We start from the raw sequence: 24,821 nt of genomic DNA on the forward strand, positions 1-24,821 counted from the left end.
GCTGAAGGAAACAGATATGATGACTAAACTCAAGTTAGACATATTCAAACTATACTTAAAAAATGTCTAAAACATCGATGACTCCTTCCATATCACATGGAATTATTAGAGTTAAAAATTTTAAATTTAAAGAAGAAAAAAGATAAGAACATTATGGAAAAAACATCCAATAGCTATACTAATTCATTTTTTAGCACCATACTAATTCATTTTTTTTTATTTTTTATATTAAAAATATGAAACATTAGCTATATTAAGTTTTGTTAAATATTTATCTTTTAATTTCGATGAAAAAATTAGATTTATTGATTATTGTCAAGGCTTTAAATCCTACCACACTTGCTCACACATTATATAATTTTTATAAAAAAAATATTATGTTTCCATTTATTTTGATATTTAGAGTGATCACTAACAAATATACACATATATAGGAATCACTTATCATTGGATTGATAGCAATTGGACCATATATAAAAAATTATTGCTTTTAGAGTTTTTGTTGAATGGCATATAATCAATAATATTTATGAAATGATAAATTTTATAATATATTATTTGATTCTTAAATTTTTCCATTGATTTTAATAATACAATGATAAATACCGCTTTTATTTTGAAATTATAAGAAGCTAGTCAGCTTGTTTTCCATGATTTTTTTTTTCATGTTAGATGTGCTTGTCATATTTTGAATTTGTGTGCACAACAAGGACTTAGATCTTTTTGAACTTTTATATATCCTATTAAGCAACCTATTTCATTCTTGTGAAGTCATCCATAAGTAATGAAAAAATAAGTTAAATTTTATAAATTAAATGATAAAAAGATCAAAATATTTTTTAGAGATGTTTCTACCTAATGGAATTCAATATATAAATTATTTTAAAAATCTTTTGAATATAAAAAATTATTATATATTTTTATTTCAAATAATATTATGAAAGTTTACTTATATTCACAACATTGGAATGCATGTGAAAGAATTTTTAAAATTTTAAAATTTTTAATAATTTAATATATATTTTACTAGTGCTTATTATCTTACTATGCATATTTTTTTTGTTGTTTGTATTAATATGCTTAGTTAATTATAAGAATATAAATATGATAATAATTTTAATATTATAATAATGATTATAAAATTAAAAAAAGATAAAATATTTTTTAATTCTATCGATTTTTTTAATTACATATGTTTTTAACCCTCGTAGAAGATTAAGTGACTATAGTAATTATTCAATTATTTAACCACTTATTATGAAAGTTTAGGAGTCAATGATATTGGTCATAAAATTAAAGATTGTTAAATCTCGAATTTTATGGTAAAATCGATTGATGAAGTTGTGATTTAATATGCGTTTGAATAACATAAGATTAATCTCGATCAAGGAAAAGTAATTCGAATAAAGAAGAAATAATCATACGTTGGGCTGAAGTAGAACATGTCAAAAGATTGGACGTCAGGCTGGAGGACCGGTTGATATATCGGAAGGATTTCGTGCCATGAGTTCGAGCATCGGGTCAAAAAATCGAAAACTGCGTGAGTCTATCATGTCGATTGGGTAATATGTTGAAAGAGAGGATGATGCATCAAAGGACCAGATGAAGCATCAAATGAATCAATAATATGCTAGATAAGATAGGATTCATTCTTATAATTGTGTGTTTAGATCAAGTTAATTTAGATCTAATTGAGTCAATTTTGGGATAAAACAATGCAACTCAATTAGGGGCTCATTGGGCCTAAGTTGGGGTTGTTTTGGGCCAAGTGGAAGGCCCATTCAGTGACCTTGAACTGGCCCAAGCGGTGGCACCGCTTGAAGCTTAGCTTCCTAAGGTGTCTGGGTGATGATATCACTCAAACAAAATCTCCGAGACTATGTGAAGCGGTGGTACTGACTAGTGTTAATATGAGACTAGGCAATAGTACCATATAGTGTCAGACTGATAGACGATAGTACCACCCAGTGTCAGACTGATAGGTGGTGGTACCGCCCAGTATTGACAATGGAACCGCTAGTACCTTGAAAACCCGGGATGAGACTGTTTTGACTCTAAATTTGAATCCATTTGAGGTCTATAAATATCCTACTCATCCTTGCTCGGTTAACACAAGAATTGAGAATAAATTTGTAAGAAAATGCTATTGTAATTTAGTGAGAATTTTTCTCATTTTCTCAATTTTTGTTTAAGGGAGGGATGAGTGACTTATAAAGGTTATCTTTTCAACCTGAGAAAAGTATTGTAATAGGGTATTTAATCTTTGCCTATTGAAAGACGATTGATAGTGAAAGTTGGTGGCCTCGATGGAGGAAGAATCAGGATTAATGTAGGTCACGATGACCGAATCAATATAAACGCGATGTGCACTTTATATTCTACTTTAAATTATTGTTGCCTATTGATTCAACCGTTAGCTTGTACTCTACATTTAAACATCTTTTCGATATGAGATTTATCGAATAAAAATTTTGAATCGATGTAATTTTTATAAAAGTACTTATTCACCCTCCTTTCTTAGTGCCAATTTCGATCATAATAGAAATATTAAAAAAATAATTATTAACTTATATTACTATTATAGTGCTAACTATAATAGACAACCTTCCAAACTTCTCTATCAATAGATCAAGTTATTAGAGAAAATAAAAATTGTAAGAGAGAAAAACTATTATTACAAAGATAAAAAAATCAAAGGGATCATCAAGGTCAATCTAACAATTTTTTTTTAGTGTTGCGACAATACTAGTAGAAAGTTCTTTACTACGGCTGAAACCATTGATGTCACCGGCCGCCCGATAAGTGGGCCGGGCGAGCGAGTTCAACCGGGTGCAGCCCAGGCACCCGAATGATTCAGGTTCGTCGAGCCCGAGTCAAGTAAATTTGGTTCTCTGGTTCGATTCAACCAGATGAGAACGACATCCTCAAATTCGGACCCGTGCCCTAAATGCAGCGGTGAAACTGTCTCCTTCTCTACAGCGACCGCGACTGCGGCGTTTTCCTTGGCGAAAGGCGGCAGCAGCGGCGGCATCTTCCTCCGTCGAGCTCTTATCGCTGCGGCGTTTTCCTCCGAGAACGGTGGATGCTGCGGCTTCCTCTCCGTCAGCGAACGGTACAGCGCCCGGTATCTCTCTCTTACTCCTCCTCCTCTTCCTCCTCCATCGCCGTTGCAGAATCCCTTCTCCTCCCTCCTCCTGCCTCTTCCCCCATTCGTCGCAGCTCTCCCGCTTCCCCGACACCATCCTCCTCCTCCCTTCTCCTTCCTCCTCCCTCTTTCACCCGTTCATCGCAGCCCCCCGCCCCTCTTCCCCTCCCCCTCGCCCTCCTCCACTTCATCACAGGCCCCGCCCCCCGTTTTCCTTCTCCGATCCCAACAGTCCCCTCTCCGTTTTCCTACTCCGCACCCGACAGCCCCCTCTCCATTATCTTGCTCCGGCCTCGACAGCCACCATCTCCCTCCTCTACACCCCTCTTCGCTCTCTCTACACATCTTCCCCTCCCCTTTCCTTCTCCCTGATAGTTACCCGCTACCCTCCCAACAAGCAGTCAGCAGCTTATCATGAGCATTTACTTAAAAGAAATAGAAAGTCACAGTATGCATGTTAAATACTGTTGTTAAGATAGACAGCAGGAGAAGTGCTGCTTTTATAAAGAGCAAAGGGAATTGGGGAGTCTTAGAGAAAAAGAAAAAAACATGGAAAAGATAGAACAAGAGATAGCAGAGACAATAATTGGGTCACTGTCCAAAGAAAATCATAATTATTTCAGTAGAATCATGCACAAGTCTGACTATTCCTCATGTGAAGCATTTTAATTAAAAATATACCTAAGATAATACTAATTTGACTAGGTTTCCCAATAGAAGCTCTCTCAACAGCAACTGCTTATTTTGATGAAGCGTTTGGTTCATCAGACGTCTTAGTTTTCTTATTATCTTTACTGCATTGCAGTTTCTTTTTCAAGCACATCAGAAAATTTCAACACAAAACCCCAAATGACACAAGGGACTTGACTCAATCTAAACTACAAGTTGAGTCAACAACTAGAATTTGACTTGATTTCCAAACCCGAAAATAGACCCAAAATCTCAATGTATTTGGTCAGGTATAACCTTACACCTTTATGTCAGCATAGTGTGTTCTCTGTTGTAGTGCTGAAAGCAACTATCTCTGCTAATCGAGACTTGTTCGTACCTCAAAACACATAGGCCTGCTTATATTTGAATTGTCAAATCTTGTATTTGCTGGTTTAGTTGGTGATTTGAAGGGGCCTTTTCCAGTAACAACAGAAAGAGATTTGAATGCTCTTACTTTAACTACAGATAATTGATAAGACCCTAAAGGTCTTATCGTCGCTCTGATACCAAATGATAAGACCCTAAAATCTTATCGTGGAAGAAAGGGGAGAAATGAGGATGATAATGATCGCTTCGAGGGGATCGGCCTCCTTGATCGCTTCGAGGGGATCGGCCCTCCTTGATCACTTCGAGGGGATCAACCCTCCTTGATCACTTCGAGGGGATCGACCTCCTAGGGTTTGTCCAAAGACAGAATAATATTTTTCATAGATTACTGAAAAGAAGCAGTTACATCCCTATTTATAGAGTTCCACACAGAGTCCATCAGGACTTGAACTCTAATAATAAATAAATATTAGATAAACCTCTATTTGACTCTAACTGAACCAAACCGACTCAATAAACAAATGGACTAAACATACTCAATAAACATTATTCAAAAGCTCAGAAAAAGGGTCCTAACAGTTCCTCCCTCTTCAAATCAGCCTTGTCCTCAAGGCTGAGCAGCATCAATCTCGGGGAGCTTCTCTTTCAGCACTTTAGCCATAGCTTATCTGCAACGCATCACAACCCGTTGATCAAGTAAGTATGGTCTCCACTTTTTGAGAGTGTAAGCAACAGGTCGATTTTTCAGTATAGTAATTGTTGCATGAAACTTCTGGCCCTGTATAATCAATTTTATCTTTGAACCTTTGCTATCACAAGTGAAAATACGTCCATCAATGATCTTTACTTCGAATCTGTCATAGTCTTCGATGTGGTGGGCCAATCGGTCAACAGTCTCACTGTCCATAAAATTCTTAGTGCTACTAGTATCAATCAAAACTATAATAGGCTGATGCTCTCGAGTTCCGGCAACTTCCATAGTTTACGGGTTAGAGTAATCGGCTAATGTATGCATTATATGTGCGGTAAGTTCAACGTCTTCATTAGAATTTATACCTTCATGATCGGAGTCCACATTCTTCGCTTTCGGCTCCTCTCCAATTGGTTCAATCATCAGAAGTTGCCCTTCTTTACATCGATGCTCCATACTCCATTTTTCATCATAATACAAACCCTTTGCTGATCTTTCCTTAAGTTCTTCTTGGGTTAGTCTTCGTCTGTCAAGGCTTTGGTTGGGAATAGATAGGGCTGGTAGCTTACTGATCATCTGGTTATTGTCACTTTTGTTTCCATGATTTTCCCTGTTGATTTTTTTCTCATGTAGGTGTGCGAATGAGATTGCAGCTATCATAGTGCGAGGTTGACGAGCCTTAACTTCACACCGGATCTCTGGAATAAGACCTTCAATAAATGTATCCAGAAGTTGTCGTTCCGACCAATCTCTAGCTTGATTTGATAATCTTTCAAACCTACTCTGATATTCCAACACTGTAGAAGTCTGACAAATTTTTGAGAGCTCTCCATCCGCCTTCATGTCTGAGTAGATTGTGTCACAATCTTGGGGCCTTTTTCCAGTATTTCCATATCTGTGCAACATAGAATTTGATCTCCCACCTTGTTGAAATTTACTAAGGCTCCCCAGTAAGTCCTTTTTGAAATCATTAAGTATTTCTTGCAATCGGTTCTCAATTCTGATTTCCAATGCTTCCATTTGTGCTTTCATTGAGTTATCGGTGGCCATTTTGTAAAACCGCAAATCTGTAATCTCAACTCCTGTTTTTGGTGTCAAGATTAGGGCATAAATCACTGCCCTACTCGGTGTTGTTGTTGTGATGCAATCGGTGGTAGCACTATTGGAATGAAGGGTTGCTGCGAGGATATGGGGATGTAGCTGCGTTCGCTGCATGGGAGGCAACGATGCTTGCTGTGGTTGTTGCGTGGAGGGATCACTACTGCTGAGGGCTGGGAGGCAGCGATGGTTGTGTGGCTGGGGTAGCACCGCCAAGGGCTCGCCGCTGCGATGGCTGCGACGGCGCAGATGGAAGGCAGCGTTGCTCTGTCTCTATCACACTGCGGAAGGAGGCACTAGTGAGAGGCAACGATGCTTGTTACAATTGCTACGTGGAGGGATCGCTGCTACTGAGGACTGAGAGGTAGCGATGGTGGTGCGGTTGGGGGCAGCATCGGCAAGGGCTCGCCGATGCGGTGGCTGCGACGGAGGAAGAGTCGCTGCCCTGTGTTTCAGTTGCTGTGTGAGATGAGAGCGTCGGGGGCTAGAAGGCGACGATTGCAACTGTTGTGACTCACGGAAGCGATCGCTAAATAGTCAGGTTGAGGCTGCGATGATGGCATCCGGTGGCTGCAGCAGTGGAGGCAGAGCAAGGGAGAGGCAGCGTTGAAGTGGTCGGGGTTGAGGTTGCAGTGGAGAATAGGAATCGACGGTGGCTCTGCGGGAACAAAGGCAATTGGTGATTTACCTTGTTTCTGTTACCAGAGTAAGGGAGAGGCTACGAGGATCACGGCTGGGCGACGAGCAGCGTTGTCACTGGCTGGGCAGTAGCAGCGACAGTGACGGTAGCCGGCGTTCGCAGCAACAAGGGGACCCATGACTGTGGTGCGGTTGGAAACAAGGGCAGCAAGGTGAGCTGCCTGTGCTCTGTTTCGGTTGCAAAGGATGCAGAGCAAGGTGGAGCGGCGGCTAGGAGGCGAGCGGCAGTCGTCGCACGGTGGCCCGCAGCGGTGATGGGTCGGTTAGGCGACGACAGCGCTGGAGGGGAAGAGGAGTGCTGGAGGTGGCGCGGCTGCGATCGACGAGGGGCTGCAGCAACAGAGGAACTCTGTTTCTGCAACCGCTGCAACGAGGGGCTGCGGCAACCGGTGGTTGCGGTTGCGACCCAAGGGGGGGGGGGGCACGACTGGGAGGCGGGCGGCGGTGATCGAGCGATCGGGAAGCAGCGGCGGCAGTGGAGAAAAAGGCAGCGAGCGTCGTCGTTGGCCGGGAAGTTGCGATGCTGGAGAAGGGAAACAGGGTGCTCTGTTTCTATCGCACCACAGCCGGAGCCGCTGGCGATGCTGGCAACGGCGGTGCGACAGTGAAGAAGGAGGCAGCAGTGGTGGCGTGGTTGGAAGTAGCGTCACCAACGATCGCCGACGAGGGGAGGTCGAGCGGCTGCGGCTGCGACCCAAGGGGAGGCGGCAACGACAGTAGGGCTGGGATGGACGCTGGCAGCGTCGTCTCCTGGCCGGGGAACAGCGGCGGCGGTGGTCGCCGGCCGGGAAGCGGGGCGATGGTGGGCGCTGGCCGGAGAGCAGCAGCGGCGGGTGGGTTGGCCGGAAGCAGGGGACGCAGGGGTGGCTGCGGCTTCTTCTTCCTCTCGTGTTTTTTTTTTTTTTTTTTTTTTGATCGAGATGGGGCAGCGAGGAGGTCGAGCGGTGGTCGAAGGTCGCTGGCCGGGGAGAAGCAGCGACAACGGTGAAGAAAGAGTTGCCTTGTAGTGGTGGTGGGGAAGAAGGGAAGCAAGGTTGCGGCGGGTTGCGCCAAGGATCGTGGCTCTGATACCAAATGATAAGACCCTAAAATCTTATCGTGGAAGAAAGGGGAGAAATGAGGATGATAATGATCGCTTCGAGGGGATCGGCCTCCTTGATCTCTTCGAGGGGATCGGCCCTCCTTGAGCACTTCGAGGGGATCGACCTCCTAGGGTTTGTCCAAAGACAGAATAATATTTTTCATATATTACTGAAAAGAAACAGTTACATCCCTATTTATAGAGTTCCACCCAGAGTCCATCAGGACTTGAACTCTAATAATAAATAAATATTAGATAAACCTCTACTTGACTCTAACTAAACCAAACCGACTCAATAAACAAATGGACTAAACGGACTCAATAAACATTATTCAAAAGCTCAGAAAAAGGGTCCTAACAATAATTTCTTACACAGAGTTCAATGATGCAGAAGATCCATATGGCTGATCATGAATAGTTTGGACATCATGGCTTTTGTTATTATCGTGGTTGCTTGCCCTTGCCTCTTTTATTGGCAAATTATCACTGATCTAGGTTTTTTTTCTTCATTAATTATATGTAGCTGACGCCACATATAATATTTTTTTTACTGTAGTTGAAGTTATTTACATGAGCAATCTTTCTCATAAATTAAGTTCTTTTATCAGCATAGAACCAAATAAACTAATAGCATTACTTGATTGAGGCAGTTTTCTTATCTCTGTATTCATTTTTCAGAAAATTTATTGCCTTTCTCTGGTCTTCCAGCTATGTTGTTTTTTTTTGTCAAGTTGCTCATCATCATCAACAATGCCTTTTTTAGCATGTTGAACCTCACAATTTACTGTTGTTAATTAATTCAACAGTGTCTTTTCTACTTACCAGTCTTGCAAGACTTATAACTAGATCATCTCTCTACATTCTTGATGAAAAGGATAAATTATTCTGGAATTGCTCATTTGAAATGTTCCAGGTTTTAGTTATAGGACATTACTGAATCTGATTGTAGAGAAAACATTATGCATCTTCCTGTTATTCTGAATTCTGTAGTACCATTTGGAAGTCATTGATGTTCAACCGACAAGTATAAACATGAGTATCGTCTGTATACGATCAACATGGTAAATGCCTTTGCTACTCTTATGCAGCATATTTGATGAAGATACATTTGATATGGTTTTTAAATTGCTACAGGGATATGGGATGCTTGGTAGTGTCTAAACCCACCAACTACAATGGAAAAATAAGTGGAATATTGTGTCTGTGCGCTGGTGTTGTCTGATGCCATTATTTCAGTGGTGGAGAATTGCTCGGATATGAGCATGATAATAAGTAACTAAGCATAGGTACTCTTTATCAACTCTCAAACACCATTTAGAGACTTATCTCTGAAAGAAATGGCTGATTGGAACTAAATGCATGTGCATTAACATGATTGGTAAAGGAATGTTGTCTGAGACAGATGATTAGTCGAAAGTTTTCAACATCCTTGATTTGAGGTAGAAGAGGAATTTGGACTTGGAGAGGGCATAAACAAGACTACTTTTCTTGTATTTTTCTGCAAACAGTGCGGGATACTGCCTCAAAAGACTAATGTTTTCGGTCCAGCAGAGGCTCTTTTACCTTCTCTCTTGTAACAAGTCCAGCATCCATCTTTCCTCCTATCAACTCTGCAGTCTGTTTAGCTTTTCCACTGCCAAAGAGCACAGTTCAAATCATAGATCCAACTTTACATTGGTCGACCCCCTTGAGTCATGTGAACTTTCCTCAAAAGAGGCTGCAAAAACGGCTGATGATCGCATCTGTGAAAAAAAACTTTCAAGTTCAAGTCCTTCCATTGAGTTCTTTAAGCAGAGTGGTTGGAGTGATGCACAAGTCATGAAGCTTATGCAGAGGGAACCCGGGTTTCTACGTGCTAACGTAGAGACTATCCTGAAGCCTAGGATGAGATCTTTGCAGGACATGGGATTTTCTGACACTGAAATAGTTCAGCTGGTTTCATCATGTCCAAGGGTGCTCCTTCTACGTGACATCCAACTGAGGATCAACTTCTGGAGGTCACTTCTTGGTTCTAATGAGTGGTTAATTAAAGCCTTCAGGAGGAGCATGTTTCTCCTTACTTCTAGCTTGGCTCGAAAGATTGAGCCCAATATATCTCTCTTGAGGGAATGTGGCATTAGTGAACAACGCATTGCGCAGATGGTGGTGAAACTACCAAGATTTTTATGTCGAACAGAAAAATGTATCAAGGAATTTATCGAACACGTTGAGGAGTTGGGTGTGTCACGTGACTGTAAAATCTTCCCTCGTGCACTATTATCAGTCATGACCCTGAGCAGGTCCAGGTTTGATGCTACCTTTGCAACCCTGATGAGCTTTGGGTGGTCCCAACCAGACTGCATTGCTGCATTCAGGAGGCATCCAGTCATTTGGAATCTCTCAAAGAAGAACTTATGTGATAAGATGACATTCCTGATGAAGGAAGCTGGTTGTGAGCTGACATATATCATTTATCATCCTGTGCTTCTTACATATAGCTTGGAGAAGAGGTTGAGACCTCGATATGAAGTTATGAATTTTCTTGATCAGAATAAATTGCTGGATAAAGGATATAACCTGCAATCTGTCGTGAAGCTATCTGAAGAGAAGTTCAGAAACAAATTCCTTTTCCTGCTACGCAAGGAGAATTTTATTGCTCAATATGATTCCTATGTCGTTGCTGTGCATGGAAAGCACGACGTTGTTGTGGAAAACTAGGATTGCAAGTGCTTTCTTAAGACAAAGTGTCAACCTATTGCATGCTGACTGCAAGTTAATCACTTTTTATTTGTGACCATTTAAATTCTGCAGGAGTTTGTTTGAGTATAACTTCCACGTTGATTTGGTGATTGTTCTTCTATTTATTTTTTCTACAACAAAAGGTACTGTTTCTTTTATGCTGATGTCTCAGAAATTGGTGTGGGGGAAAGTCAATTACTTCAGAAAGGTAACCAAATAAAAGATTGCTGGATATTAGTTTCTAGTTCAAGAACCAAGTGCTAAATTCATGGTGTAGTGTGTTCATATGCTCTTTATAGAAGTTGGTCTGCAGATGATCAACTAAGAAACTGATGTAATGTTGAAGTTAAAAAGGTTGAGAACTACTATTTCTCTGCCGAACCCAAAAATTTGATGATGAGAATTTGTAGATTAAGAAAGGCAACAGTGTCAATAAAAAATTATTGTGTTATCGATACATTGGTTACACTTTATCTCATTGGGAGTCAAGAAAATAAATTTATTATTTGTGAAGTAAAACGAGTAAAACGAAAAGCTAAGAATTATGATGACAAAATATTTTAAACGGTAAAAAAAAAAGAAAAAAGAGGGGGTTTAAACCCCACGTGATTCAAACACACAACCTTGCACCATGGATCATTGTGTTCTATAGTGTTCTATTAAGCATAATAGAAATGATCGTCATCATTTTAGGGCTAGAGATTTCTAGACACCACGGAGGCCAAAGACAAGATAAAATATAGTTTCAAACTTTTAACACTTCCTTTAAATCTTAGTGATCAAGAAATAATAGAAGAATTTTGTATTGGATGATTTGTCAATAAATTTTATTTTTCGTCGGCTACGATACTTCTTTAATGTTTTTTCAACATAATACTTAATTCTTACCTTCATTATTGTGAGTCTTGTAGTAAGAACGGTTTCTTTCTAATCAAGTGGTTATTAAGTTTATTATCGTGATTCTTTTAGTAAGAACTTAACGGATATGCAAGATTAAGCTGTGTATACTTGGGGTTCATACAAATTTCTCTAGTATTTCATATAATATTTCTAAACAAAGAATTGAATGCTTTTCGGTAATAAGTTCTTGTTAAAGCATTGGGTACGTGAAACATAAAGTCAAATCTTAGAATAAGGTTATATCTAAAGTAACATAACTTATGATGCTAGATTTATTTTATAAAATGAGACTTTTGATAGAACCATCGTGGATTCTGAGCTTGGGGTTGATCTCTTTAGGGGATCGACCTTCTTGGAACTCTATAGGGGTTCTTCCTCCAAGTTGCTGCTAAAAATATTCATCTATTTCTTATTAAAAGAGAATGAATACATGATTATTTATAAGGTTTCTAAACCTCAACTCCTAATAGGACTCTTACTCAAGACTCCTACTTCTAACCAACTCTATAAATTGGTTAGAAGTAGGTTTTACATGAATGTCTAGCTAGAGTCCTAACAACTTTTTAATCCACAAATTGATTAGATATTTTTTAGCATAAAAATTTGATGTTACATAATTATTTTAATTTGCTTTCGTAGGCTTCTCTATCATCAAATGTCTACCGAGAGATGTATCGGCTTTCATAGTATAATATTTATATTTATTATTTTAGGGGAGTCAAAAAATCTCTTCTTTCCTACCTATTGCTAGGAACGTAATTGTTCTCGTCTAAGTTGTACAGTAACATTGTGATACTTATTTCAAAGGATCAATCGTAACCTCATTAAGTCCACTTAAAAATTATATTAAAAAAATTAATATTTTCTTATTTTATGTACCGCTTTATAATTTTCATATCAAGCATCATCAAAACACCAAATGATGCAAAGGAGCCGAATAAAACTATAATGTAACTTATTTCCAAACTCAAAATCTGAATGCATTTGGTTAGGTATAACCTTACACCTTTATCTCACTATGTTCTCTTCTCTACTGCAGTGTTAAAAGTCATTATCTTGGCAACTTGAGGCTTGTTCTTACCTTAAAACAAGTTGCCCAACTTATATTTCAATGATCAAATATTGTATTTGAGAGTTTAGTCGGTGATGTGAAGGAGAATTATGTAAGACAACGTATGTAGTCAAATTAAAATAATTAAAATCTCTTTCCATTACTAGTAAATTTTCTTTCTATTACTAAAAATATAAAGAGATTTTAATTTGACTATTGTCATTCATAAGAGTGCAAAAGATTCATATAGCTAAATAGTTCCAACATCTTGACTTTTGTTATTATTATGATTGTGCACTTGCAGGTTATATTGACAAATTCTCCATCAAAAATGGAAATATATTTTTTCATGAGTGATGTTTAGCTGAAGCTACATATAATTTTTTTTACTGAAACAAGTGGTCACTTATGCTTAAATCAATTGTAGTTGGATTGAGCTTAAATCAAACTAATTTGATTTCACTTGGATTCAAGTGCTGAGGGGGTCAAGCGCCTAATTGATTTGTAAATAATAAATTGAAATCTAAGAAAATGGTTATAATATAACATAACATGTTAATATGCAAAAGTCAAACAATCTGGATTGTAATTACCTCACGTAGCACATTATGAATGACTCTGCATTGAAACTAAAAATGGGTTGGCGACAAGCAAAACAAAATGGATCAGCTTTATTTTGATTAAGTGTGTGGTTTATCAAATATCTTAGTTTCCTTATATTGTCTACCTTTCTACGATTTTCTTTTTCGAACACATAGCAAAACCCCAAATGATCTAAATGTGCTGAACAAGTATAGTGTAACTCATTTCTAACTCCAAAATAGACCTAAAATCTTAATGCATTTAGTTAGGTATAATAACTAGTCCTTATCTAGGACAGGTTTGAATCACAACAACTGAATCGAACCAAAATGGATGATTCGTTGATTGGAAATCAAATCGGAATCGACTAGGGGTGATTTAATTCTAGTTCCTAGGTTTGAAAAATTAAAATAAATGATCTCAGAATCAATGATTCTGCATCCTATTTAAATCACCAATTTGATGGTGTTTTATATAGAAAAAAACTTATATCAAATAGGTTACAATGGATAATTGGGCTTCAACAATTGGGCCCAATAGTCCGTGCTTGGCTCAACAATCGAAGGAGTGTCAAATGAACAATTTGCCGACGGTGGTACCGCCCAACAGTAGATCCTGTTGTAGTATCACTAAGGAACGACGATGGTCCCATCAGTACACAGGAAACCTGGGATGAGATTTTTTTAGGCTCCGAGTTTAAATCAACTTGAAACTTATAAATACCCCTCTCATCCCTTGTTAACAAACATAAGCATAGATATTTTAAAGTGAGAAAACGCTGTAAAAATCACTTGAGAAATCCCTCCTCTAGATCTAACTTTAGAATTATGTTTAAAGAGGAGTGTGTGTACTTGTAAAAGTTGACTCGTAAACCTGTGAAAAGGAAAAGAGGGGTGTAAGAAGAAGGTTAATATTCGCCTGTTAAAGAAAGATCGATAGTGGATACCGGTGACCTTGACGGAAGAGGAATCAGCGAAGTGAATGTAGGTCATGACGACCGAACCACTCTAAAATTTGGTTTGCATTTCATATTGAGCAATTTACTTTATTACAAATCATTTTACTTGCCTACTGCCTTTAATACATTTACGAACATGCTTTCAAGTTAAACATTTCCGAGTTTGGTTTTATCGTACGAGAATATTTCAGAACCGACGTATTTTACCGCTGCACTAATTCACCCCCCCTCTTAATGCCGACTCTTTTCCTAACAAGGTAAACTATTTCATTCTTATGGGTCATTTACAAGGAACGAAAAAACAAGTCAGATTTTATAAATTAAATAATAAAAGATCCAAAAGATTTTCTATGGATTTTTCTATCTGATGAAATTCTATATATATGAATTATTTAAAGATAATAAATTATTATTTATTTTATTATAAATAATATTACAAAAGTTGGTTTATATCTACCACGTTGGAACGTATGTGAAAGAATTTTAAAAATTTTAAAAGATTTTAAAAAAGTAACATATAATTTGACTAGTGTTTATTATGTTACTGTACATTTTTTTTAGTTGTTTGTATTAATATGGTTGGTGCATTATAAGAATATCAATATGATAATAATTTAAATATGACATTAATGGCTACAAAATCAAAAAAGATAAAATATTATTATTGAAAGTTTAAGAGTCAATGATATTAGTGATAAGATTAGTGATATTAAAAAATTAATTATTAACTTATATAACCTTTATAGTGCTAACTATCGTAGACAACACGATACCTTTGAAACTTATCATGGATCAAACTAGCAAAGATAATAAAATTTGCAATGGACGAAAACTATCGTTACAAAGATTTAAAAGAATCAAAGGAATTGTCAAGCTAAAACTTAAAGTTTAATATGTATCTAATAACTTTTTAAAGTTTGGTGATAGCACTATGGGTAGAGAGTTTTCTATTCTAGAACAATGGATATGATACGTAATAACATTTTCGATTAATACTAACAATTTTAGTGTCGATGGTACCTATGGAGTGAGTCTTCAAAAGATGCGTTCTACATGAAACTAGATTGAGTATGACTCTCGAATCGAATCAATTGATGTTTAAGTATGCATTAATAGACAAAGACGATGAAACTAAACCAATACATCTTCTACAAGGATAATTATCTCATATTAAACATATCAATTGAAAGGATGATTGAAATATCCAATATTAGAGGAAGGGATTAAATATTTATAATTTTACATAATTTTATATTAATTTTTATTATATCATTACACATTTACTACATTCATTTTTCAAAATTTAAAAATAAAATTATGATTTTTTTATTATAATATTTAAAATAAAAAATAATTAAAAATATCAGTTCAAACTAGAATCAAAATCGATCAAACTTGAACCGAACCTTAGGGGTTCGATTTTTTATTCTAAATTTTGCCAAATGATAAGTCCAGAATTGAAATCAATTTACTTAGGCTAGATTAAACCTTACATCTATAAAAGCCACTCTCTCGACAATTTGAAACTTGTTCTTAACTCAAAACAAAATGTCCTACCAATATTTAGATTATCAAATCTTATATTTGCTGGTTTAGTTAGTGACTCGAAGGAGAATGTATTACTAACAATAGAAAGAGAATTGAATGCTTTAAATTTGACTAAATATGTTTTCTTACAGAGAGCATAAATAGTTCGGATATTATGGCTTTCGTTTTTATTGTTATTGTTTGCACTTGTTTGTTTTTATTAGCAAATTCTCACTGATTTAGATTCTCAATAAAAAAGTAATTTTTCTTCGTCAATGATAGGTTGACGAAAGTTCTTCCGATGGCGGAAGCAATTGACGACACCGGGCGGTCGAGTTCATCATGGTGCGGCCAAGGCGCCCACCTGATTAAGGTTTAGTCGAGCCCGAGTCAAGTCAATTTGGAAATCTGGTTCGATTGAACCAGATGAGAACGGCATTCTGAAAGTCGCACCCGTGCCCTAAATGCAGAGGTGAAACTGTCTCCTTCTCCACAGCGACCGCGACTCGGCGTTTTCCTTCTCGAACGGCGGCAGCAGCGGCGGGATCTTCCTCCGTCGAGCTCTTATCGCTGCGGGGTTTTCCTCGGAGAACGGTGGAGGCTGCGGCTTCCTCTCCGTCATCGAACGGTACAGCGCCCGGTATCTCTCTCTTACTCCTACTCCTTCGCCGTCGCACAATCCCTTCTCCTCCCTCCTCCTCCCTCTTCCCCCTTTCGTCGCAGCTCTCCAGCTTCCCTGACACCATCCTCCTCCTCCCTTCTCCTCCCTCCTCTCTCTTTCACCCGTTCATCGCAGCCCCTCGCCCCTCTTCATCACAGTCCCCGCCCCCTGTTTTCCTACTCCGATCAACATGGTAAATGCCTTTGCCACTCTTATGCAGCATATTTGATGAAGATACATTTGATATGGTTTTTAAATTGCTACAGGGATATGGGATGCTTGGTAGTGTCTAAACCCACCAACTACATTGGAAAAATAAGTGGAATATTGTGTCTGTGCGCTGGTGTTGTCTGATGCCATTATTTCAGTGGTGGAGAATTGCTCGGATATGAGCATGATAATAAGTAACTAAGCATAGGTACTCTTTATCAACTCTCAAACACCATTTAGAGACTTATCTCTGAAAGAAATGGCTGATTGGAACTAAATGCATGTGCATTAACATGATTGGTAAAGGAATGTTGTCTGAGACAGATGATTAGTCGAAAGTTTTCAACATCCTTGATTTGAGGTAGAAGAGGAATTTGGACTTGGAGAGGGCATAAACAAGACTACTTTTCTTGTATTTTTCTGCAAACAGTACGGGATACTGCCTCAAAAGACTAATGTTTTCGGTCCAGCAGAGGCTCTTTTGCCTTCTCTCTTGTAACAAGTCCAACATCCATCTTTCCTCCTATCAACTCTGCAGTCTGTTTAGCTTTTCCACTGCCAAAGAGCACAGTTCAAATCATAGATCCAACTTCACATTGGTCGACCCCCTTGAGTCATGTGAACTTTCCTCAAAAGAGGCTGCAAAAACGGCTGATGATAGCATCTGTGAAAAAAAACTTTCAAGTTCAAGTCCTTCCATTGAGTTCTTTAAGCAGAGTGGTTGGAGTGATGCACAAGTCATGAAGCTTATGCAGAGGGAACCCAGGTTTCTACGTGCTAACGTAGAGACTATCCTAAAGCCCAGGATGAGATCTTTGCAGGAGATGGGATTTTCTGACACTGAAATAATTCGGCTGGTTTCATCATGTCCTACTCTGCTCCGTTTAAGTGATATCCAACCAAGGATCAACTTCTGGAGATCACTACTTGGTTCTAATGAGAGGTTTCTGAAAGCCTGCAAGAGGAACATGTTTGTTCTTACTTCTAGCTTGGCTCGGAATATAGAACCCAGTATATCTCTCTTGAGGGAACATGGCATCAGTGATGAGCGGATCGCGCATATGGTGGTGACAATGCCGGGCGGTTTTGGTAGAATAGACAAATTAAAGGAAGTTATCAAATATATTGATGAATTGGGTGTCCCACGAGACTCTGGAGTATACACTAAAGCACTTAATGTGGTCATTACCGTGAGCAGGTCCAGGTTTGATGCTATGTCGGTAACTCTGATGAGCTTTGGGTGGTCCCAGCCTGACATCATTGCTTTAATCGGGAAGTGCACCTCCATTTGGACACTCTCAAAGAAGAACATATGTGACAAGATGACATTCCTGATGAAGGAAGCTGGTTGTGAGCTGACATATATCATTGGCCATCCCGTGCTTCTTACATATAGCTTGGAGAAGAGGTTGAGACCTCGATATGATGTTATGAATTTTCTTGATCAGAATAAATTGCTGGATAGAGGGCATAACCTGGCATCTGTCGTGACGCTACCTGAAGAGAAGTTCAGAAACAAATTCCTTTTCCTGCTAGGCAAGGAGAAATTTATTGCTCAATATGAGTCCTATGTTGTTGCTGTGCAGGGAAAGAACGACGTTGTTGTGGAAAACTAGTATTGCAAGTGCTTCCTCAAGACAAAGTGTCAACCTATTGCATGCTGACTGCAAATTAATCACTTTATATTTGTGACTATTTAAATTCTGCAAGAGTTTCTTGGAGTATAACTTCCATGTTGATTTGGTGATTCTTCTTCTATTTATTTTTTCTGCAACAAGAGGTACTGATTCTTTTATGCTGATGTCTCAGAAATTGGTTCGGGGGAAAGTCGATTACTACAGAAAGGTGTAACCGAAATATCAAGCTTTTGTGTTCTGTTTCTACCTTATTTAGCTAATTCTGTCCGCTGATCGATCAGTGTCAACTTGGCCTCGGTCATGTTAATCGGTAACTGTGCAGTCATTTAGATGATTGTGATCTAATTTAGTGAGGAAACCTTTTGAATGGAGACATCTCAAATAATTATGTAAGAGCCGCTTGGACTGAACATACTTCAAAGGATACAACTGATGTGGATGTTACTATAACATATTTGTTCTAGTCACATCCGGACTCGCACATTAAAAAATATAGAGCAATACGTCCATTTTAACAGTTTAATTCAACGCATTGAACAACATATCTATATTAAATTTGATACACATCTGTATTGTTATATAATTAAATCAAGTGTTTGATTTTGCTTATGCGATCTAATAGACCCAACATGTCTCCTGCGTTTGGTTTCATTTAATTATTAAGACCCATGCATTTTGTCACGCTCCGGTATTTATGTGTATGTTTGAATTCATCTCAACCAAATTGAGCATATATCACAAATTCAGAAAGATTATTTAATTTGAGCTACGTTGGTTGTATCTTTAGTTTTTTTTTATAATAATAGTTTAATTGTATTAAGAGAACAATTGGCAGGTAGGTAATAAAATGTGCATATATCTACAGTTAGTTATGGAGCTTTTTATATATATATAATGTTGTATTATTATTTTAGTGTCTTAAAAATAAAAAATAGTATTATTATTTTCTTTAGTGATATGTTTAGTTGATAAAATTTTAATTTAATGAAAGATTCTAAGAGAAAAGATTCAAAAGAGTGGACAAAGAATATTGTTGGATGGTGGTAGAGCGACTAATTATTATAAGCTGACAATGATGTTGAAGAGTGTAAAATTCCTTTCAAAGTTCTAAAAGAATATAAAAAAATATTGATTTCTTTTTTTAAAGAATATATAAATGTAGACTATTAATTCTTAATTTGTCAAGAGAATAGTATATGTAATTTTTGCTTCGTACAACTTGGTTTGTTTTATGAAACTTCATTTTTTTTCTTCTAATGTAGTATTATCATTTTGGTGTCTTCAAAATAAGGAAAAATGTCATTATTTTTTTTAGTAATATATATAGTTACTAAAATTTTAACTTAATTAAAGATTCTAAGAGGAAGGACCGAGAAAATTGGACAACGGAGATTGTCGTATAGTTGTGGAGCAACTATTGATTATAAGTTAGTAATGATGTTGAAGAATGTAAAATACTTTTTAAAAGTTCTAAAAAGACAAAATATATCTATTTGGAATATTTTGGACAACAAAAACAAAACAAATGGAGCTCACATTTTTGGCATTAGTTTTTGACCCAAATTAGTTTCAGAAAATTTGCTGCTTATGTCCTCATTTATTTTTCAACAAGTCCTCAGTTATGCATTAATAATTTGCTGATAAGTCCTTTCCAGAAGTCATTGATGGTCACTTTTTTTTTCTTCTCTTCTGTTTATCATGATGCTCAGGTATGATTTATTTGTTTCATGAAATAATTATTTATTTTAAAAAAAATTTAAAAAAAAAAAATAAATGACTAAAACAAGATTTCACCTAGAGAGGATCTCGAGTTCATCAAAGAAAACCTTTTTCCTGAAGACCCTTTAATATAAAACTTCTAATTAGAAAGGTCTATGAAAACCACAAGCAACAACCTTTAGTAATTTGAAAAAATAATTATCTTATTAAATTATTTCTCGAGTACTTTGCACTTACGTGTTTGATCATGGGAAGGACCTCTTAAGTTGCAACATCATTAACTGCTTCTGTCTTTTCTCCTTCTTCATTAGGTCTTGATAAAAAACGTCTATCTTTCTCAAAGGTTGATAAAATCATCATCTAAGTAAGATACTTGAAAGTTGTTATGACAGACTACTCCTGTTTGAATGCATCCATAAGTTATCTATCTTTTTTCTACCTAAGTTTGCATTACTTGGGATACATAAAGTCGTAAACTTCCTTTACATTTCACTAACTCGGCAGGGCATATGATACATAGCATCAGCAGTTATCTATAATGCAAATAACAATTCTAATGTTAGCAATAGATCTCTCATTATTCTCTTTCATAATATGTGCTTTTATTAAAAGTTCATCTACACCAACAAAAACAAAGTATCTGACACTTTAGTTTATCTTGCTTGGAATTTGCTATTGCATATTTGCCAAGCGAATCACCTTCGACAACAGGCTTTGCAGCAAATGTACAACATCCTCACAAGTCACCAATCAGCACAGAGGTTGCTTGGCTTGGGTGACTACTTCCAATGCCTTCGCGCCCTTAGCTCCTAATGGATGACTCGTTCTCCCTCGTGAATCAATTTAAAATTCTTTGGTGGAGGCACTATGGTAACTTAATGTTCAAATATGGGCGACTAAGTTAGCAGGCCAAGATGGCTATTAGCATCCATCCGAAGTAATTTTATGAATAGATTAACCACCGCTCAAATTCTAAAATGTTAGCTGGGGTGGAAACTTAGATGTTTCTACCATAGCCAACTAGTTCTGTCAGCTGATCAGTGTCAACTTTGCCTCGGTCAGGTTAATTGGTGTGAAGTGTCTGCTTAGTTCACCATTGCCTCGTGGAAGAGCCATATTGATATGGATTTCCTTGATCCAATCTCTGCTTAGTTCACCATCTCGCCACCTCTAAGGATACAATTGTCTGCCATATAATTTATACCTTCTGAAACATGTTGTAAGTTTAGTTATTTTTGTTTAGTTATTTAAAATCTAACAGCAAAAGTTTATGAACTCTACATTAACATTTTCTGAATCCAATCCCCCGATTGCGTACTGATTGTATTATTGAATCATCTTAAATTTATGAAAATTTGAATTCTCCGTAACTATCGAAGAAGGAACCTCTTAGAGTATAACATCCTTGTTGATTTTGAGATTCGTTTTCTATAAGGTTTTTCATGCTACAAACGATATCAAATCTTTTATATCGATATAAATGGGTACAAGTTCATTAGTTCATAAAGATAATCAAAATATTCTCGAGTTCTTATATTATATTTCTATCATAGTTGACGAATTCTGTCTGATTCGTGTCAACTTGGCCTCAATCATGTTTAATTGATGTTGATTACGTTATTATTAATTTTATTGTAATATGTGAAATCTTGGTAGCTGAACTATCATTTAAACGTTTTTGATCTATTTAAATAAAGTATGATATATCGTATGAATAAGGATAGAATTATGGATGTCATGTTGGTATTAAAATTATTATCTAAGCCCTATAAATTGATAGAAATTTAATTGTGTGAGGACTTTCATTCATCGAATACTCATCATTTCTCAACCTCTTATGTCAGTCATCTAAGTTTTTGTTAAAGGTTCTATTGTTATAATCAAGTGGCGATGAGGAGCCATTGTCACATGAAATAATATGATTAATCATATTAAGAAGTCTTAATTGAAATATAAGCATAATAAGACAGAAAAAATTAGTATGAGAACATCGACGCGTCCGGCGGCCGAATGATTAAAATCCGGATCGAACCCGAGTCACACTCGAACCCCACCCAAACCCCCGCGGCTCCACCCCTGCCCTAATCGCCGCGACCGCCAAAGTGTCTGTTTTTCTTCGGCGACTGCGGCGTATCCTCGGTGAACAACGGCTGCCTTCCTCTCCAGCGGGAAACAGCGACATTGGCGGTGGCGTCTTCCCCTCCCGGTATCTCTCTTTCTCTTCCTCCTTCGCCATCGCACACTCCCTTCTCCTCCCTCTTTCCCCTCTGTTCATCGCAGCCCCGCCCCCACCATGCCCCACGCGCGCCACCCCCCTCCCTTCGTCGCAGCCCCCCTTCCCCTATCGCTCCTCCCTCTCCCCCTTTCGTCGCAAGCTCGCCCCCTTCCCCGACACCATCCTCCTCCTCCTTCCTCCCTCTTCCCTCTTCCCTCTTCCCTCTTCCCTCTTCCCACTTCCCCCAATTTTCTTTGTTTTTCTTCCTCGATACCATCCTCCCCCTCCCTTCTCCTTCCTCCTCCCTCCTCCCCCCTGTTCATAGCAGTCCCGTCCCCCCCCCCCCCCCCCCCCCTTCGCCTCGTCGCAACCCCCTTCGCAGACCCCTTCTCCCTCTTCCCCTCCTCCTCGCTGCTCCCAGACCACAGCCCCGTCTTCTTCCTCCTCCTCACTCCTCCTTTCTGTATTTGTAACTGCTGTAATTTTGAATTGTTAATTTTGAATTATTATTTTTTACTATAATTTTGAAAAATATCATTTTTGATGTTAATATTCTTTTTTTAGTTATCTTACAAGCTCTGAACTCGATTGTTCTTCCAATTTGTTGGTTTTTCATGTATCTTCCAACGAGTTTCGTTTGCGTGTCTTGGTTTATTGCAAAACCATACTTGGCTTTTCTCATTTCCCTTTCTTTGATTACATTGCAGAGCATGAGCATAAGTAATTTCAGTGAATCTGATGTTAGACAAAACATTATGCATCTTCCACCTAATCTGAATGCTGAAGTACCTATTAGGACAAACTTGAATATCATCTGTATACAATCAACATAGTAAATTCCATTGTCACTCTTATGCCGCATATTTGATGAAAATACATTTGATATCATTTTTCAATATCTGCAGGGATATAGTGTGCTTCACAGTTTCTGAAGCTACTAACTACAATAGATAAATAGTGGAAGGTAGTGTCAGTGCGCATGTGTCATATCAAGACATTATTTCAGTGGTGGAGAATTGCTTGGATGTGAGCATGATAATAAGTAAATGATCAAAGGTACTCTTAATCAACACTCAAACACCATTTAGAGACTTAAATCTGAAAGAAATGGTTTATGGGAACTGAATGCACGTGGATTTATGTGAGGAATTTTATCTGATACAGATGATCAGCTGGAAGTTTTCAACTTCCTTTTGGTTGGAAGCAGATACAGAAAATATATTTAGTTTGGACTTTGGATGTGCTTGATCTGAGGTAGAAGAGGAGTTGGACTTAGAGAGGGCAGCAATTAGATTAGTTTTTTTGTATTTTTCTGCAAACAGCACACGATACTGCTTCAAAAGATGATGTTTTTGTTGCAAAAAAGGCTCTTTTGCCTTTTCCCATGTAACAATTCCTCCATTTATCTTTCCTCCTATCAACTTTGCGGCCTGTTTAACTTTTCCACTGCCACATACGAAAGTTCAGAGCACAGTTCCAACTTTATAGTGGTCAACCCCCTTCAATCATGTGAACTTTCCTCGGAAAAGGCTGCAAAAACTGCCAAGTATCACACCTGTCGTAAAAATTCTTCGAGTCTTTCCATTGAGTTCTTTAAGCAGAACGGTTGGAGCGATGCACAAGTCATGAAACTTACCCAGAAGGCACCCAAGTTGCTGCGTGCTAAGGTAGAGACTACACTGAAGCCCAGGATGAGATCTTTGCAGGACATGGGATTTTCTGTTGCTGAAATAGTTCAGTTGGTTTCAAAATGGCCGACTATACTCTTTAATAATATCCAACCGAATTTGAACTTCTTGAGGTCACTACTTGGTTCTAATGAGAGGTTACTGAAAGCCTGCAGGAGGAATGGATTTCTTCTTAATTCTAACTTACCTCGGAAGATAGAGCCTAATATATCTCTCTTAAGGGAATGTGGCATCAGCAATGAACGCATCGCGCTTATGGTGGTGACGATGCCGAGTTTTGTTGTTCGAAAAAGCAAATTTATTAAGGAAGTTATTGAACATGTTGAGGAGTTGGGTGTGCCACGTGATTGTGGAATGTTCCCTCATGCACTTCTTGTTGTCATGAACGTGAGCAGATCTAAGTGTGATGCTACCTTTGCAACCTTGAAGAGCTTTGGTTGGTCCCAGCCAGACATCATTGCCATACTCAGGAAGAGCCCATTTGTTTGGAAACTCTCAAAGAAGAACGTATCTGACAAGATGACATTCCTGATGAAGGAAGCTGGTTGTGAGCTGCAGTATATCATTCGTCATCCTGTACTTCTTTCACTTAGCTTGGAGAAGAGGTTGAGACCTCGACGTGAAGTTATAAATTTTCTTGAGCAGAATAAATTGCTGGATAAAGGACATAGCCTTATATATGTCTTGACACTAACTGAGCAGAAGTTCATAAACAAATTTCTTTTCCCGTACAAGGAGAAATTTACTGCTCTCTATTATTCCTATGTTGCTGCTGTGCAGGGAAAGCACCATGTTGTCGTTGAAAATTAGGATTGCAAATGCTCCGTCGAGACTGGCAAAGTGTAAACCTATTGCATACTGATTGATGTTGATTTTGATATTTTATTTCTAATTATCTTTTACGTACAACACAAGATACCATTTATTTTATACCGATGTTCTAAATCTTTTGTGTTATGTTTCTATGGTAGCTAGCTATTTCTGTCGGCTGATCGGTGGCGACTTGGCCTCAAGACATGCGTGGGAAAATAATTGATGTGTGGAGAAACAATATTGTGCGATTGACTCTTCATCATATTGTCAATATCTCTGCGCCATATCTATCTCTATTAGAGCCTCTCTTCTTACAGGAGAGCTTTTCATCATATTCTTAATATCTCTGCTGCCATCTCTATCTCTATTAGAGCCTCTCTTGTCTTACAA

The 24,821-nt window shown here is 37.9% G+C and overlaps 2 protein-coding genes and 1 long non-coding RNA gene across 9 annotated transcripts in view; all 3 read left to right on the plus strand.

Annotated features, from left to right (window-relative positions):
* Nucleotides 1-2,825: 2,825 nt before the first annotated feature.
* LOC135650479 (transcription termination factor MTERF15, mitochondrial-like) overlaps nucleotides 2,826-24,821 on the plus strand; it is a 76,406-nt gene continuing 54,410 nt past the window's right edge. The window contains exons 1-3 of one of the 5 annotated variants that reach the window (XR_010501548.1): nucleotides 2,916-3,112; nucleotides 8,666-8,813; nucleotides 8,887-10,628. The gene's annotated coding sequence lies outside the window, so the exon portion shown is untranslated. Of the gene's footprint in view, nucleotides 3,125-5,830; nucleotides 8,814-8,886; nucleotides 10,629-24,821 lie in introns of those variants that run through there. The other 4 variants (XR_010501547.1, XR_010501545.1, XR_010501546.1 and 1 more) reach the window with 4 other exon arrangements.
* On the plus strand, nucleotides 15,951-18,106 carry LOC135650524 (uncharacterized). Of its 3 annotated transcripts, none has more exons than XM_065169944.1 (2): nucleotides 15,951-16,342; nucleotides 16,416-18,106. In XM_065169944.1, the coding sequence occupies exon 2, from the start codon at nucleotides 16,815-16,817 to the stop codon at nucleotides 17,973-17,975; it is 1,161 nt and encodes a 386-aa protein (XP_065026016.1). In that variant the 5' UTR covers nucleotides 15,951-16,342; nucleotides 16,416-16,814; the 3' UTR covers nucleotides 17,976-18,106. The 3 variants fall into 3 exon arrangements, with proteins under 3 accessions (XP_065026016.1, XP_065026015.1, XP_065026017.1); XM_065169943.1 differs by having other exon boundaries at nucleotides 15,951-16,128; XM_065169945.1 differs by having other exon boundaries at nucleotides 15,953-16,116.
* On the plus strand, nucleotides 21,775-24,548 carry LOC135650883 (uncharacterized). The gene is made up of 2 exons (XR_010501650.1): nucleotides 21,775-21,921; nucleotides 22,836-24,548. It is a non-coding gene; the product is annotated as an uncharacterized LOC135650883 (long non-coding RNA).

Source organism: Musa acuminata, chromosome BXJ3-10 (assembly GCF_036884655.1).
Source record: "Musa acuminata AAA Group cultivar baxijiao chromosome BXJ3-10, Cavendish_Baxijiao_AAA, whole genome shotgun sequence".
NCBI lineage: Eukaryota > Viridiplantae > Streptophyta > Magnoliopsida > Zingiberales > Musaceae > Musa > Musa acuminata.